Source organism: Numenius arquata, unplaced genomic scaffold, assembly GCF_964106895.1.
Source record: "Numenius arquata unplaced genomic scaffold, bNumArq3.hap1.1 HAP1_SCAFFOLD_1181, whole genome shotgun sequence".
In the NCBI taxonomy this organism is placed as follows: domain Eukaryota; kingdom Metazoa; phylum Chordata; class Aves; order Charadriiformes; family Scolopacidae; genus Numenius; species Numenius arquata.
In genome coordinates this window covers 12,037-28,612 of record NW_027415384.1, presented here as the reverse complement: position 1 = coordinate 28,612, position 16,576 = coordinate 12,037, and the positions used below count along the sequence as shown (strand labels likewise).

General features: G+C 48.7%; 1 protein-coding gene across 1 annotated transcript; it reads right to left on the bottom strand.

Moving 5' to 3' along the window:
• Positions 1 to 421: 421 nt before the first annotated feature.
• On the bottom strand, positions 422 to 16,272 carry ZC3H4 (zinc finger CCCH-type containing 4). The gene is made up of 14 exons (XM_074167665.1): positions 16,112 to 16,272; positions 8,079 to 8,298; positions 7,435 to 7,545; positions 7,050 to 7,272; positions 6,313 to 6,462; positions 6,103 to 6,213; positions 5,861 to 6,006; positions 5,391 to 5,504; positions 5,057 to 5,168; positions 4,580 to 4,689; positions 4,097 to 4,455; positions 3,470 to 3,810; positions 3,079 to 3,330; positions 422 to 2,579 (listed from the first exon to the last, which is right to left on the bottom strand). The coding sequence occupies exons 1-14, from the start codon at positions 16,270 to 16,272 to the stop codon at positions 1,180 to 1,182; spliced, it is 3,810 nt and encodes a 1,269-aa protein (XP_074023766.1). The 3' UTR covers positions 422 to 1,179.
• Between the last annotated feature and the right edge of the window lie 304 nt (positions 16,273 to 16,576).

Sequence of the window (16,576 nt, the reverse complement as noted above, 5' to 3'; positions counted from 1 at the left end):
TGCAGGAACGATAAAAAACGGGCTTTTTATCGATGAAAAATAACTATTTTTAGGGTTGTTTTTTTTTACCTCCAGTGCCAGCTGCTCGGAAAAGTAGGATTTTTCCCCCAAAATCGTGGCAGTGGGTTTTCCACGTGGTTTTTTTTTGGCTCCTCCAGTTGCACTGATGGTGATTTTCCAGCTGGGAATGGGGTTTAATCTCCTTTTTTCCACTTATTTTTTTAATCCCATCCCAGGACGGACGATTCCCTCCACGATGGGAAAAAAAACCACCCCATTTTTTGCCCATTTTTGGGGGGCAAAACATCCCTTTTTCCGGATGCAAAATACACACGAGCGAAATAATCGGAGGCGAATAATTTAATTTCAATAATACAAATATTTTTCTTCTTTTTCTTTCTTTCCTCTTTTTTTCGGTGCAGAATTTTTAGGGGGGTGTAAATATTTCATCATCTTCTCAGGGATTCGAAGCCCCTGATTATTTCAAAAATCTCCAAGAAACGGCAGAAAAATATTTACTTCTGATAATAATAATAATAATTAAGAATAATAATTAAAAAAAAGAAATTCAAAGAAAACCAGGAATGCCCCCTCCCCCACAATTAAAAAAGCGGATTTTTAGGGGTGGTTTTTTGTGGGTTTTTTCATGGTTGCTCCCGTTTTAAGCAGAATTTTAGAAAAAAGACTATAATACAAAGATTTTTTGTTAATTCCGGTGTAAAAATACTTCCCCCCTTTCTCCCCCTCCGCCTGTCGGCACAGATTTTTAAAGCAAAAAATGAAAAATTGCATCATTTTCCCCCCCCGAGTCAGGTGTGAAAAGCCGAGATTTAGGATTTATTTTCCCCCTTTCGCAGATGATTTGGATCAAGAAGGGCGGAGGGGGAATGGGGCAAAAAAAAAGCGATAAATGAAAGAAAATGCTGTTTTTTATCGCAGAGGGAGGTTTTTGAGATTTTAAAAGGTGTTTGGGGGAAAAAATTGCTGGAATTCCCGCAGAAAATGGGATTTATATACACCTTAAATGAGCACTAAATGGAACTAAATAGAAAATAAATTGAAAAAAAAAACAACAAATAAATCAAATTACCATCACTGCACCGCTAACGGGATCCAGGGAGCAGAGTCAGGGGGTGGTTTATTGGTTTTGATGGTTTTTGATGGGTTTTTTGGGGTATATTATTGGCAAAAAGGGGACGCCGTGGGATCGAAGCCCTTAAAGACGTCTTTAAGGGAGGCGGCGTCTTGTTGTTCGCCGTCCTGGGCCGGGCTATTCCCTCCAAAAGGGCTTCCCGATCCCGATTTCCCACTGGGTTTAACCATACCGTAAACTGGGGGGACTGGGAGGTTGTGGAGCCCCGGTTGAGGGGGGGCTTCTTGGCCAGGGGGGGCAGCTTTGGGCCGGGGGCGGTTGTAGCTGTTGTACCTGTCCGTGGTGGATTCGGCTCCGCTTTTCTCCGAATCGGGTTGTTCCAAAGCTGAACGTCGAACGAAAAGGGGTTCCTTGGGTTTTCCGGGAGTTTTCCCGGAATCAGAGGGTTTGGAGGAAGAATTGGTGCCTTCAGGAGGCGATTCGGAAGGTTTTCCCCCCGAATTGGGAGTCCTGGGGTCGTACAAGCTGATGGCGCTGAGGACGCTGCTCTGCCCCCCCCCTTTGCTCAACCGAGGGTCATAGGGAGCGATGGCCGGGGCCGAATCGCTCAATTCCATCGATTTGGGGTTTTTAGAACCTGCCGTTTCCGCAGATTTTTGTAACCTGGGATCGGCGGGAGTTTTCCGCTTCCGAGGGTCACTGGGTTTGTCGCTCTGGCTGGCAGGGGGGCCGCCGGCAGCATTCACAGTCTTTAATATCCTGGAAAGGAGCTCAAAATCGGGGAGGCCAGAGCCGGGTCCCGTCTCCCCCCCGGAGGTTCCCCCCCTTTGCCGGGGGTCGGCAAGAGCCGTTTGGGGCCTGTTGAGCCGTGGATCGAGGGCGGGCATGGATTGAAGGGCGGCGGGGACGGGAATAAACTCCTGTTTCGGGATGGGAAGAGGAATTAAATCCTCCGGACTCCAAAGGATCATCCGGGCGAAGTTGGGTTTGTTGAGAACGACGTCTTTTTTGATGTGACTGAATTGTTGGAGTTGGGAGCGTGGATCCCGCAGGGAATGACCTGGGAGAGCATCCAAGGGGATGTTGACGGCTTTATCCCGTAAAACCCGTTCTCCTTCCTCTTCCTCAGGGAGCAGGGAGGGTTTGGGGATGACGCAGGGATGAGGAGGTTCGGGTTTGGAGATGGAGGAGGGAACGTGTCGCGCCAACCGGGGGTCGGTGGGGCCCGAATCCCCTGAGAGGGAAAGGTCAGGATTTCGGGAAAGGCGAGGATCCCGTAAGCGTGGATCGGCAGGTCGCCCGCTGCCACCCCCCTGGGATTTCTGCAGGCGGGGGTCACTGACGCCAGGGGGAGGGCCCCCCATTTCACCGTGGGGGGGTTGGGGGTGAGGTCGGCCCGAGCTTTGTTGCCGTAAGGTTTTCAAGATGGAGGTGACACTGCTTCCGCCCTCATCTTCGTCACTGGAATACCAGTTCCCGGGATCTCCTGAGAGGGACGAAGAAGAGGAGGAGGAAAAAAGGTGATAAAAGGCAATTAAAGCACTGTCCAGAGGGGACACTGAGGAGAAGGCCCCCAAAATGTCACCTCTCAACTCAACGGTGTTGAAATTCCCCCATTTTGCCCAAATGGGGGGCATCTGTGACAGCCCTGGTCTTGTTTTCCCCCCGCAAATGCCCAGCACATCCCCGCCTTCATCTTCCTCCTGCCCCCAGCAGACTCCAGTTTGACCACAATCAAACCAGTAACCCCTTCTCCTTCACTTTCCGGGCAGCTCTTCCCAGTTTTTTCAACTCTTTTGACACTGGGGATTCTCTTCCAGGCACCCAGCACCCCTCATTCCCTGCCGAATTCCTCCCCGACACCCCCATTTCTCCCCTATTTTTGGTTAGATGCCACTTCCGTGGGGGGGGAACCAAAGGAAATCCAAGTTGCCCCCCGCCCCATGCATGGTTTTGAATGAAATACATCGTATTTTGCCACTTGCCTTCCTCATTTTCGCGATCCTGCTTATTGCTCTCGGCCAGTCTCCGGGCTCTCTCCTCTTCCTCTTGCTGTTTCTGCTGGATTCGCAAATAAAGGGCTCTTTGTGCCGAGGGCATGAAGTCGGGGATGTTGCCCTGTGGTTTGGCTAATCCAGGGGGGCCTCCTTCGCACAGAGCATCAGGATCCAGGGATGGATCTGGGAACATGTGCTCTCCCGGAGGCCCTTCCATGTCCTCATAACCACCATAGTCTTCTGCCGAGGAAGAAGGAAAAAATCGTCATGTGTTAAAATAGCAATTTTTCAATTCCCCGCCCCACATGTTGGGCCCGGAGATCCCAGGGTGTCTGGCAAAGCACCCAAAAGTGGATCCCGAAGGATCCTGGGGACGTACCTGGGTCTCCCATCATGCTGTGATCCATCTCCAGCCCCTCTTGCTGCTGGTAAAAATTATCGTAGAATCCTTGGGGGGGTGGACCAGGGGGCATCATGCCAGAATGGGGGGAATCATCCGGGCCATAGGGCATCATGGGGGGGCCGGGCCCCATGGGGGCACCAGGATTCATTCCCGGACCCATGGGCATGTCTGGGTGCATGTCCGGGTGCATGTCCGGGTGCATATCAGGGTGCATGTCCGGGTGCATGTCCGGGTGCATGTCCGGGTGCATGGGGCCGGGCATGGGTCCTGGGGGGCCTCCAGGCCCGGGGAACCTGGGCGGCGGCGGACCTGGGTGTCTGAAAGAAAGGAGAAAATCTGCTTTAACACATGGCTTCCGCTGCTGGAGGGACGGACCCGCTGTTGGGGGGATGGACCCACTTTGGGAGGGACCCACTTCTGAAAGGACAGACCCACTTTGGGAGAGATGGACACACTTTGGGAGGAAGGGACCCACTTCTGGAGGGACAGACCCACTGTAGGAGGGACAGACCCAGTGTCTGACTGAGCATCGGACCCCAAAAATGGGGAGAAATCTCTTTTTTACACCCTTTTGCCTGGGTCGAGCCAAAAACCCGCACCCACCTCACACCCAGCTTCTCTGCCAGCTGCCCCGTGGGGCGCACAACGATCTCGAACAAGGAGGGGATCTTCTTGTACATGTCCTGCTGCTGCTGCAGCTGCTGCGGTGACAGCGGCTCGTGCATCGGTGGTGGCATCTGTGGCCCCGGGGGCGGCAGCGGCGGCGGTGGAGGTGGGGGAGGACCCCCTGGGATGGGTCTCCCGTTGGGAGAGGTTGGGGCCGGAGGACCGGGAGGACGAGGGGGTGTGGGGAGCAAACCCACCCCTGGGGGTGGTTTGGGGAGAGGATTGATGCCTTGTTTTTTGAGCTCTTCCACTTCTTTCTCATCCTCCGCTCCGGCTTCTGCATCGTCTGCCAGCATCTAAGATAAAGGAGGAAAAGTTGATCCACGAAATTGCCCAGCTCCGGAAAACCCTTTCCACCATAGGGATTTACTTCCACAGAAGGAAAAAGGAGGGTGAAGCCACATTAATGCTCTCATTTACCTTGTCCAGAAGCTCCCGCGTCTCCTCCGTGAGTGGATCGTGGGAGAACATGCAGTCATCCCCGTTGATGCAGTTGCCCGTGGTGTGGAAGAGCTTGCACGGGAAATCCCGTACCGTTTACTAAGGAGAATAAACCGTAAGAGGGAGTTGTTCCTACAGCCAGAGGGGTTAGAGGCGCTTTTCACTTCAAAACATGGTGGATTTTCACCATCATGACACTGGTATTAAACTATCATCACCAGAAAGACTCTATTTTCCCTTTCTGCCATGTTTTCCGTAGGCCCAACAGCCCCAAACCTCACTTTTTTAAGAGGAAAAGTGAGGTTAAGAAGAATCAGGGAGAGTTGCCTCTGAGCGGAGGTTGTGTTGCCCAGAAATGGCCTTTTTTTTTCCCCTCCCTTACCCCCCACTGTGCATCCATGAGAAATGAGACCAATTTAAGGCCACCTTAAGACAAGCTCAAACCCGAAAGGATATCGTGCATGTAAGGGCAGTTTTCAGCCCTGGCGCAGTAGCCGGTGATGTAGAACTTGCAGAGTTCCCGTTTCTTTGGTAATTCAATGTCATGACTGAAATTGCAGTGGTCACCCTGTGCGGGGAACAACATCACAGCACATTAAAGCACCAACGTGTTCCTCAAAAGCCCAAAACACACCCAGGAGGCATAGGGAGATGCATCCGCTTCCCAAAAAGCTCTTTACAGCCATCAATCCCGCCCCAAAACCAGGCAAAATCTGGACTTTATGCTTCAGTGACGGTTCCACATGCGTGTAAAGAGATTTATATGAATATTCTTGAATTATTCCCCTACCCAGGTACATCGTCCTTCCACGAAGTATTTGCAGATCACTTTCCCTTTCTTATCCGACTGCTGGTGGGGTTTGTCGTGGTCATTCCGCCGGTAATTCCCACCACCTCCTACATCCTACAGGAAGCATGTTATGTCAGTTGAGGAAGAATTTGAAATACAAAGCAAGAAATCACCCGAGAGAAATTAAAATTTCCTGGGCAGCCACCTCGGAGAGGGAAAACCACCAGGATTCGGGATGTAAAAGGGAGGAAAACAGAGCGTGCTGAGCTCCTGAGCATGGCTTGAGGGTGCTGTCAGAGGAGCAGAACCCAAAACATCCAATTTTTGTGGATTCTGGGGAAGATCCGTTTGGCTTTTTCACTCCTGCCAAGGATTCATTTGAAGCCTGATGGGATTTACAGAGGGGAATGGGGACAAAGGGGGACACCCAGCGCTGCAGCAAGCCATTTAGAAAACAAAGCGCTACTTACTCCCATGTCTTCGTCGTAATAATCATCGTCGTCGTTCATTCCACCCCCTTTTCCCATCCCACTTCGGTTTCCACCTCGGCCTCGGCCTCTGCCCATGCCTTTATTTCCTCTTCCTCTGGGGCCACGGCCACGGCCACGATTTAAACCTGAAATTTAACGTACACCCCCTGGTTTTTAATTTCCCTCCTTCTGTAAAAGGGGTGAGAGAGGGGAAAGGAGGGAGTTTGTTATCGCCCTCTCACCTCGGCCGCGGTTCTCCTTGCTCCTCCGATACTGATTCAGCTCCTTCGAGTAGTCATCGTAGTCGTCGTCACCGAGGGGCTCCTCATTATCACAATACTGCAAACGAGATCCTGGCCATTAACGAGCGGGGAGGAAGCGCAGCCCAATTCCCCAAGGGCTTAAAACGAAGATTCTCTTGTTTCCCGACCAACAGGTTGGAAACTCGGCACTTACTTCCATCTCTTCCTCATACATTTCCTCCTCTTCCTCAGGGTGGTCGCCTCTGCCTCGTCCGCGGTTCCCCCGGCCCATGCCTCGGCCTCCTCTCATCCCTCCTCTGCCTCCTCTTCCTCGGTACCCTCTGCCTCGGCCACGGCCGCCTGCGGAGGAACAGAGATGGGCTCAGCTTTCTGCTGCCTCTCGCCTCTCAGGTACGGGAAAAACAGCATCAAAATACACCAGGCAAGAAAAATATATAATAATCTTCCAGTATGGGATGACCAGCACCTCAAAAACTGTTTTTTAAGTGAATCAGGTTTTTAATATTTTGAAGAATGGATTTTTAACAAGCCAAATGATAATGCCACATCAGCCGTAGCACAGGGATGTCAGACCGGGAACATCAATATGTGTGTTCCAGACGTGACACCAGGCTCGTTACCTTATCGATCAACTTGGTTTTCCTTTCAAATAAAGATTTTTGCTTTATTTTATCCATTTTCGACCACTTATTGGCTTTTAAACCAATCTACACCAGCCAGAAAAACACTTATTTAGAATGTTCAATTATCCACAGGGATCTGAACTTTCCCCTCGGGATGGAGAAGAGGAAAAAGCACTTTCCCCCGTCACAAACTAACACCTCCACGAAGCTTCCAGCACGTGCCAGGTCTCATTTAGCCACAAATGAGCTAAACGAGCTGAGGGTAATGAGATACAGTGATAAAAAAGGAAGGTTTAGCGGTACCTCGCCCCCGGTGGGAGCCCTCCTTGGCTCTCCGGTATTGATTCAGCTCTTTGGTGAAGTCGTCATAATCCTCCTTCCCCATCTCCTCCTCCTCCTCCCCCTCGTACTGCCCGTACTCCTCGTTCTCGTACTCCTCATACATGCCATAATTCTTGCTTTCCATCTTGGAGTAGCTTTTCTTGGGCATGGGAGCACCGTGAGAGGATGAGTACTGCTGGTGGGACTGGGAAAGGCAAAGAGGTCAGTGAGGAAGACAAGGAACCCCATTAAATCATGATTTAATTTTTAAAAAAATCATTAAAAAAGACAAACAGTTTAAAGGCCTAGAGGCAAAGCACGTGGATGCAGAGGGAGCTCCCTGCGACGGCAGCGGCTCAGAACTCACAGAGGAGTAGGGAGGGCTGTATTCCCGGTATTTTCGGTGTCCCTTTTCCCCAGGACTGAAGTCTGAGTCCTCGCTGTAGTCAGAGAAATCATCGCTGGAGGAAGCGTGGCGCTGGCAAAGGAAAACACCCAGAGTCAGTTCATCACGGGCCAGCTCCGACCCGGACACAACACAACAAAGTCTTCCTTTGTCTTTTAGGTCTTATTTTAAGGAAAGTGAGTTTTTCTTTAACAAGATTATCACAGCGTTCAGTGAATTACGAACCGGGAGCCAATTAACAGATTATTTAACTGGTCTCTAACAAAGACAAAGACCATACACTTTCTGCACTGTAGAAATTCCTGCAATTTCAGTACCAAACATCCTGGATTTGGCAAATCTGGCAGCCTCAATCCCCTTGGAGTTAGGAACGCTCACACGAAGGAATTCCCTAAATAAAACCTCTGCTTTCCTTCCCACTCTGCATTTCCATCTGCTGGAGTGTTTTCATCCCACCTCCAGACCTGGGTGCCCCCAAGAAACCCCGTGAGAGCTCCCACCTTGAATTATCGTTAAGGAAGAGCCTCAAACTCGCCGGAATAACGTTAGAGGAGGAATTAATTCCCGATGGCAGAGGAAGGCAGCAAAAGCAGCACACGGCTCACCTTGTGTTTGGATTTCCTTTTCTTCTTGGATCTCCTTTTTTCTTTCTCTCGCTCTTTCCGACGCTTGCGCTTCATCCGCCGATGGGTTTTCTCCTCGTCGGAATCGCTGTGATGCTTCTCCCCTTTCTCCTTCCGACTTCTTTCACGGGATTCAGAGGGATCCTGCGCCTCCTCCCCTCCATCATCCTCCAGCTCCCCTTCCTCCAGTTCTCCATCCTCCCTGTAAAAAGCAGACAATAACATTTAATTCCCCTTATTCAAAAAAAATAAAGGAAAATTCCTGTTTTCCTGTTCCACCAGGAACTCGCCTCCCAAAGTGCTCCCAAATTCCTAGTTATCGGGGTTCTAAATATATGACCCCAAGTATCGATTCTGTTTGTCTCTGCTCAGCCCGGAATTAAACACGGCGAAGAAACCTTATGTCAACAAACCAGAGCCACAATGTTACAACGCTCGATTGTCATAGGAAATTCTGGCAAATGAATTCCCAAGAATGGAAATTGGTGATTTAATAAAACACTGGCTCCACCCCAAGAACCAAAATTAGTGATTTAATAAAACAATCCATCCTTAGAAGAGAAGAATAAGTAAATACCCTGTGGGTTTGCCCAATCTACAGACATTGTGCCCAATTATTTCCATTTTCTCCCATTCCCCCCCAACTAGGGTTAGTGAAGGTAATAAAGCAAACCCGAAACCTCCTCCAGCGGATTCCCCGAGCTCTGCTTAATTAATTTAAATTAAAAATCCCTCCGATCCAGGTTAGGAGAAATCTTTTACAGTCTCGTAACAGGTTAAAGGTAGAAGACGGCACCAGTTCAACCCGCTCCCTCCCGTTTTCCTTCCCTGTCGCTGTGGGATTTAAATCCTGAGTAGGGTCTTCTCCCCTTTCATTAAGCTATAATTAAAAACACTAATGATGGCTTGTTTAGGTATTTCACTGCTGCTCACAAACAATTTAGGAGCTTACAGGAGGTGGACCTTTGATCCATATCCCTCTGCTTGGGGTATTTTGGGGGCTTTTTGGCTTTTTTGGCTGCTATAAATCCCCTTTTTTGAGAAAGGATGCTCTCGGGGAGCTCTGGGAGCTGAAAAGGGGTTTAGGAACAACTAAACGATGCTGTGTGAACGAGCTAACCTGTTAATTACACAAAAAAACAATTATTTCCCCAAACACATAGAAAACCCATCCCTGGGAGCATCCTGGGGAGCAAATGCTGGGATCCAGCCGCCCAGCCCAACCCCCATGCAAAGCTCCCTCTTATTTTTGTTTGATTTTGGACCATTTTAATAACAGGCCACTGCCAAAATTAAGCATTACTCTGGAAGCTCTTAAACCCCACACAGAATTCCTCGGCGTTTGTACAAGTTTTAAAGGCGAGAATCAGTGGAAATTATTTTTGGAACCAAAACGCAGTGTCCTTTGGGTGTTTGTGTCTGGCGGGATCAGGCCGGGAACAAGAGAAACTCAAAAAACGGGAATAAAACAAGGTTCAAGGAATTGAAATCCCTGCGTCTTTAAATATTTAAATAAAAGTCTTGTAAAAGCCCTAAAGGGACAGACTCATCGATAAATGGGTTTCAAACTCAAAATACCAGTAGGTTTTTGGATCCAGGGGATGGGTAAGCACGGCCCAGTGAAACACCGAGCTCCGCCTGGGCACGGGGGTAGGAAATGAGCCAAAAATCAATTTATCACTCTAAATAAATGCCATAAATACCCTCACACCATATGTTTTTGCAAAAAAACCCAGCTATTCCCTTGGGCATTGCTCCCCGGGAATCAGCCTCATCTACCCTTTTCCCAGTTCTTGCCGGCTGGGGACGGCAATCGCTCCCCGGCTCCTTTAGAGAGGGACCAACGTGTGTCGTTAACACCTTAATTGCAATTTTAATTACCCTGCACAGGCGTTTTTACCCTGCCTGGAGTTGCTCTGGTCCGATATCAAGCTTGAGAGGAAACCAGAGCCCCCGGAGCAGTGTCTCGATGGATAATTACGGTGTTAAATTCCCCGTGGTTACAGAAACGAAGCCTTTTTTAGGCTCCCAAGAAGAAATTTTGCAGCCGCTGAAACGATTTGAAAAATACCAAGAAATGGGACGCGGCTGAACCATCAAAACCATCGCTGAGTCACTTAGCGGATTAATATTAATTAGTTCATCAACACACACATCTCCTAGAGGAGGAAAATCTCAAAAATCATGTTTATACAGATGCTTAACTACCAAACTACGCCTTAAGACGGGCAATATCATCTCTCCTGCTGGTTTTTAACTCAATTTCTACCCAATTTGTGTAGGTTTGGGCCTGAAATGATACAGCGACCTCTTGGAGAGGTTGGGAAAACACTGGGAAAAGCGGGAGGCAAGGATAAGCCAAGCACTGAGCTCCCCACAATGGGTTTTCAACACAAGAAATGCGGAATAATTTGAAATATGGCAACCGGGAAGGACGTTTGAAAGCAACTCAACGATTTCCAAGGCAGGATGGGAACAAAATTCAAGGGAATAAAGCAAATTTGTGTGTTTTCTGAGGCTCACCACGGAGAATGGCTGTGGGCAGGCGAGGAAGCCAGGGCTGTTAAACAACTAGTGGTTATTTCCCCAATCAGGGGGGAAATTCTTCCCTGAATCCCTGGTTTTTCCTATTGCTCCCCCCACGAAGTGACAGGGGCTAGGGGTGGCGCAGCACGGTCCCCAGCAGCAATTGTGACATCGCCGGGACCAGGATGGAACCCGGTGACGGGGACAATGCCTGGAAAAAAAGGAAAAAAGGAAAAAAGCCACCCCTTCCAACCATTATCCCAATGGTTCTGCTGGGGGAAAAATAGGAATCGCTGTGGCAGGAGAAAATTCAGCTTTTTTTGGCTCTTTCAGCCATGGAGGAACAACGGGAGAATTAAAATACTACCTTAAAATAAATTATCTCACTTTATACAGACAGAGCTTTGTTAAATTTGGAAATGAGAGTAGCAAAGTGACAAATGAGCGGCCTAAACAGTGGATTTATAGTCATTTACAGCCTCCTAACTCTATTAAAGGTATTATTGTTCCTTCCTCATTACACCTGAAAGAAACCCCAGCAAAAATAAGACTCTTGCTTCCCATCCTTGGAAAAAAAACAAGTGTTTTTTTACTAAAAAAAACTAAGCCAAACTAAAAAAAAAAAAAGTAAAAAACCCTACTTTTTTAAGAAAAGAAAGAGCTTTGCGTGCTCAATATACAGTGCAGTAACTTCTAGACAACACCACTCTAAAAAAAATGCAATTTAATAGGAAAAAAAATTTCTTTTCTATGGTTTTTTTTTTTACACAAGGGGTGCAGCTGAGCGTGAAATCGCTGGTTTTGCCAGAGCGGCTCCAGGGCTGCCGGGAGGGGGTTCGTGTACAAAGGTAAAAACAGGTTTAACTCTGAAAAAATGCAAAAAAAATTAATTAAAAATACAAGGAAAGGGGGGTGAAAATGCCTTTTTTTCTCAGAGTGATGCAGCGTGAAGGGTTGGAACATCAAGCTGCAAATTTGCACAATTTAATCTCACGATAAATGAATGTTCATGTCTAATTTTCCTGGATTTTAGGTAATTTTAAACTTGGCGGGGCCCTGAGCTGCGCACACACGTGGGGATCTTTAGGATCAGCACCTCCTGCCCCAAACTCAGCAACCAAGAGAGTTTTGAAATTGATTTTTCACATTTTTCTGATGGATTTGACGATGTGCTCTGTGGGGATGGATGGACAATGAGATGCCAAATTCAAATTATAAACACAATAAAACCAAATAAAAACTGAAAATTCATCATAAACCCACTGCTAAACTCGAGGGGGGGTGGGGGTTTTTTTGGTGAGGGCAGAAAATCCTGGCAAAAAGCGACTTTCCACAACCTACTACAGCAGGATTTAAACCCAGAGCCCTCCCTGTGTCCAAAAGGGCCCTGCTTTTAAGCAAAATTCAGTTCTTTTGGGGACGGACACGTAATTTTTGCTCACTTTCTGCATTTTAAGGTTTTCTAGTGAAAACACCACTTTGCGGAGTGACCTCTTAAGGTTATTAATTGCACTTTTTTAACGCTTCAGCAGAAGTTTCCTGCTCAGAGGAAACGGATCCGCCCCCAACATCACACCTGATTAATCAATTAATTCAGTGAAAATTTGATATTTTTATTTTTTTTTTTAACCAAAATGCCTGATTATTCCAGAATAATCCCAAAGGAACTCAGCTCTCCTCTGGCCCGTTGGTGCAGCCGCCTTCTGTTTTATTCTGAGTGGAAACCACAGGGAAATACATCAATCAAGGAATAAAAGAAGCAGCACTTTGAAGGCAGTGGGGCCTCATTCAAACTGGGCAGACTGGGGCAGAAGTCATTAAAATTTATCAGCTTTTTACTCTCTTCTATAGAGTTGGGTTTGGTTTTGGTTTTTTTTTTTTTTAAACTTTAATTATGGTAACAAATATCTTGTACCAATTTATAAAGGGCTTGGAGAGAGAGCCCTTTAGCCTGGTTGTAAACTGGGCAAATTCTCCTCCTGACAACCCCAAAATCCATGTTTTTAAGTGATGTTGCCACTAAGGGAAACTTCCATGTCTTATTTGGGCCAAAATTAGGATTTTGGGGGACTTGGCTGCTAATTCTGAACCTCCTCTCTGCTCCCAGGTTCCCCTTATCCATATCCTTCAGTGATATCCTTCGAGGGCTGCCGGGGCCCAGCTGATGCTGCACCAAAGGGATAAGGCCTGGAAATAAATTAAAATAAATTTAAAAAAAGGCACCGGGGTCTGGGATTTGCTTTGGCCTTTCCTTTAACCCAGGACAACAAAGCCTCGCTCCACCCCAGGAGCCTCAGCTGAACAATTGCGCCCTTAGGAAAAAAAAAAAAACAAACACCTATCTCTGTAAAAAAAAAATTGGATTTTCCAGGTTATAAATGGGTGTTTGCACCATTAAAAAGGTAATTTCTCACAAATCGTGAACGCTAAAAAGAGGTTGAGCCCCATTAAAAATGGGGCAGAGGAAGCAAAGCACATGGAAAAGCCCCAGACAAGAAGTTTGAGTCCTACTGCTAACATATATATATATCTCTATATATAAATATACTACTTGTTTTATGGAACCAGTCAACAACTCCAGTAAACTCCAGGATGACCCCTGAGAACTCCTGACATTCAAACAATTCCTGGTTCTTCCTCAAAAGAGTGAAAATTCACCTCATCAAAAACCCAGTCTGGATTTTCCCAGATCAAGGTGGGGAAGTATAAAACCTAAAACATCTGTACATTTAATAAAATAAATGAATAAAGTTATTAATTGAATACATGGGGGGAGTGGGGGAGGGGGAAGGGATCAATGCTGGGAGGTCCCACTCTCTCCCAATTAAACCATTCCAGCCAGACCAGTAACATTTTCAAGCTCTCTGGACCTCTGCTTGAAGGTGGGGGGGGGGGGTGGGTGGGGGTGGTGTGTGTGAAATATCAATATATCCCAGTTTTAGGATTTTGTGGCAAATTGAAGCCAGAGAAGGTGCAGGGACCACGAGTTCTATCCTAAACAGTTAAAAACAGGGACAAAAAAGGCATAAAAGACATCACTGGATATTGTTTTATGTGAAAACTCCTTTCTGGAACACAATTAAATCTCAAACAAAAAGCCTTCTAATTTGCTATAAGTGCTTGCATTATTTTACAATTTAAGCCAATGGAAGCACCTTTTTCTTTTTTTTTCACGAAGACAAGAGGGAACTAAACCACAATTTCACCCAGCTGTATCGGTGTGCTTAGAGAAAACACTGGTTTGGGTTTTTTTTTTTTCCACCTGAGAACAATGTAAACTGGACAAAAAGGGGCAAAAAGTGCATGGTTTTGGCTTCCAGGAAAAAAAAAAAACAAACCACCACTAAGCCAAGAAATCAAATTGGCTGGGGAAAGGGGGGAAAAGAAATACCCAAGACTGTGCATGTTCTGGCTTCGGACTGGGATGGTGGGAAGCGGTGTGAGGAAAAACCTTTTCATTAACGCACCTGATGGACAAAAGAAAAGGCGGGGGGAGGAAAAGAGGGGGCCGCTAACAAGCTGCTTCGTTACAAACTGGGTGCTTGCACTGTACTTTAATTCCTCTAATTATCCAACATGAGGCTGAACATGGGGATGGGGGGAAAATGTGTGATGACATTTGGGAAACGGTGTTGGGTTTTTTGCCACCTTTTTTTTTTTCTTTTTGACACACTTTGGAGTGGTTTAAAAGTTGGATTTTTTGGTTTTAAACGTTATTTTTTTCTACCCAGGGGCAGCCGGTTTCCACTCACAGCAATGGAATGAGGATGGAGTTTGCAGACAAAGCAATGGATCCACATCCTACATCTATGAGTTTCACCTGGGAACGTCACAACAGGCAGATTTTTGGGAGTAAATTGTGTGCTTTTGTGACTTTTTTTTTTTTTGTCTTTTAAACATTCACAGCGGCGGGGTCATTACAAAGGGGGGAGAACTCTGCTTGGTTTGTACACACACGCCAAACATACCCCCCACCCCCGCAGCCGATCTCAGGACTTATTTGGTGGCGGGGAAAAGGGAGAAAAGGCAACAAAAGGTGGAATTTCATTTAACTATTCAATAAAAGAGCTTACTTACCAACCCAACCCTGCATCACACGGAAAACAAACCTCCGCAGAGACAAAGGCTAATGCGGAAAAGCAGCTCCCTGCACTGCTCACCTGCCCCCCTGCTTCCTGGGGGTGTGTGAGGCAGCAAACCTCACTCTTTTTTGCCTTTTTTTAATCTTTTTTTTTTTTTTTCCAGACATACAACCTTAAGCTGTTTATTTTTGCCAGTACTTTTTGCCTATATGGTTTCAACTATGAAAAAAAAAAAGTGCTAATAAAGGAAATGGCTAAAGTTATGTTTTGGGGAGGGGGTAAAGGAGGTGCTTTACATACATCTCAGAGGAAAGAGGGGTTCCGGGGAGAGATAGATATATATTTTTAAAACTTTTGAATACCTGGGAGCCCTTCTCTACCAAGGGGGGGGGGGCTGATGGAGGCTATGGCACCCCGACACCCCTCCACCCCACACTGCTAACCCTCCCTATCTTCCTGCCCCCCCTGTTTTGGAGCCAAAGAATTATTTTTTAAGAAGCGGCAGGAAGACAAAGGGAACCTTAATGAGGCCAGCACTGCGCAGGAGAAAGAACATCATTAAAGACCTCATTAAGGACCCCCCTCCTCAAAAATAATAATAAAAAAAAGCCACTAAGAAACCCCCTCCCCAAGCAGCTAGGAACCCCCAAAAAGAACTAGGACCCCCCCACCAAGCACCTAGGTGCCCTCCATCTCTCTCCCTGGCCTCCTCCAGACCCTCTTTCCTCTCATAGTTCTCCCCCAAAACCCTCCCCAAAGAACTAGGAGCTCCCTCAAGAAACTAAGAGGTCCCCCCCAAATAGCTAAGAGCCCCCTCAAGAGGCAAGAAGCCACTTCATCCCTCTCCCTGGTCTCCTCTAGACCTTTTCTCCTCTCATAAACCCTCCCAAACAACTAAGGAGCCCCCTCAAGAAACTAGGAGGCACCCCCCCGCCTCTCCCTAGCCTCCTCCAGATCCCTTTTCCTCTCATAATCTCCCCCCAAAACCCTCCTTCCACGGTACCCCAGGCCCCGCGCTGGCCTCAAGGCCAGGCCCTGCGCAGGCCGCGGCCCCCTCCTCCTCCTCCCTCGGCCTCCTGCTCTACCCAGGACACCCCCCCCCCCCCCAAATCTCCCCTGCTGTCCCTGCCTCTCTCCCAACTTCCTCCTCCTCCTCACAGACACCCCCCCCGACACTTCCTCAGGGCCCCGCTCCCCCCGCCCCCCCCCAAAAGCCAGGCCTACCCCCCCTGCCCGCCTCAGGCCTACCTCCCCCCCGGCCCCCCCCCGCCACCACCGGTCGCCCCGCGTCCCCCCCCGTCCCCCTCCCCGTTTCCCCCCCCCACCCCCTCCCCAAACCTGGTCCGGCGAGCCGGACAGACAGACACAGACAGACAGAGAGGCTCTCGGGAGAGGCGGTTACTGGACCTTTCGTCCGGGCCGTGGTGGTGTTGGAGCGGCGGCGGCGGCCGGGGGAGGCTGCAGCTGCCGCTGTCGTGGTGGTGGCAGGACGGAGAAGGGGGGGTGGAGTGCGGGCTGGGGGGGGAAGCGGCGGCGGCGGGGGGGACACTCGGGCTCTCCACGGCCATGGGGCAAAGGGCGGGTGGGGGCGAACAGGAAGGGGGGTGGCACAGTCACTGTACAGCGCGGGAGTCGGCTCCGGCACGGCCCGGCACGGCCCGGCTTTATCCGCCCGCCCGCCTCCGCGCTCCACGGGCAGGCACACAAAATGGCGCCCGCCGGCACGCAGCTGCGCCGAGGCAGCGCCCCGCACGGTGCCGGAGACAGCCGAACGGTGGCGGAAATACCCGAGAGTTGCCAGAAGTACCCGAACGGCAGCGGAAATGCCCGAACGATGCCGGAGAAACCCGAGCGATGCCGGGAATATACGAG

Excerpts from the sequence above, each read along its gene's own strand:
- ZC3H4 (XM_074167665.1), bottom strand. The coding sequence starts at position 16,272 with ATGGCCGTGGAGAGCCCGAGTGTCCCCCCCGCCGCCGCCGCTTCCCCC. Across the intron at positions 4,456-4,579 it reads CGCGGGAGCTTCTGGACAAG|ATGCTGGCAGACGATGCAGA; the intron begins GTAAATGAGAGC and ends CCTTTATCTTAG. Across the intron at positions 3,811-4,096 it reads GCAGAGAAGCTGGGTGTGAG|ACACCCAGGTCCGCCGCCGC; the intron begins GTGGGTGCGGGT and ends CCTTTCTTTCAG.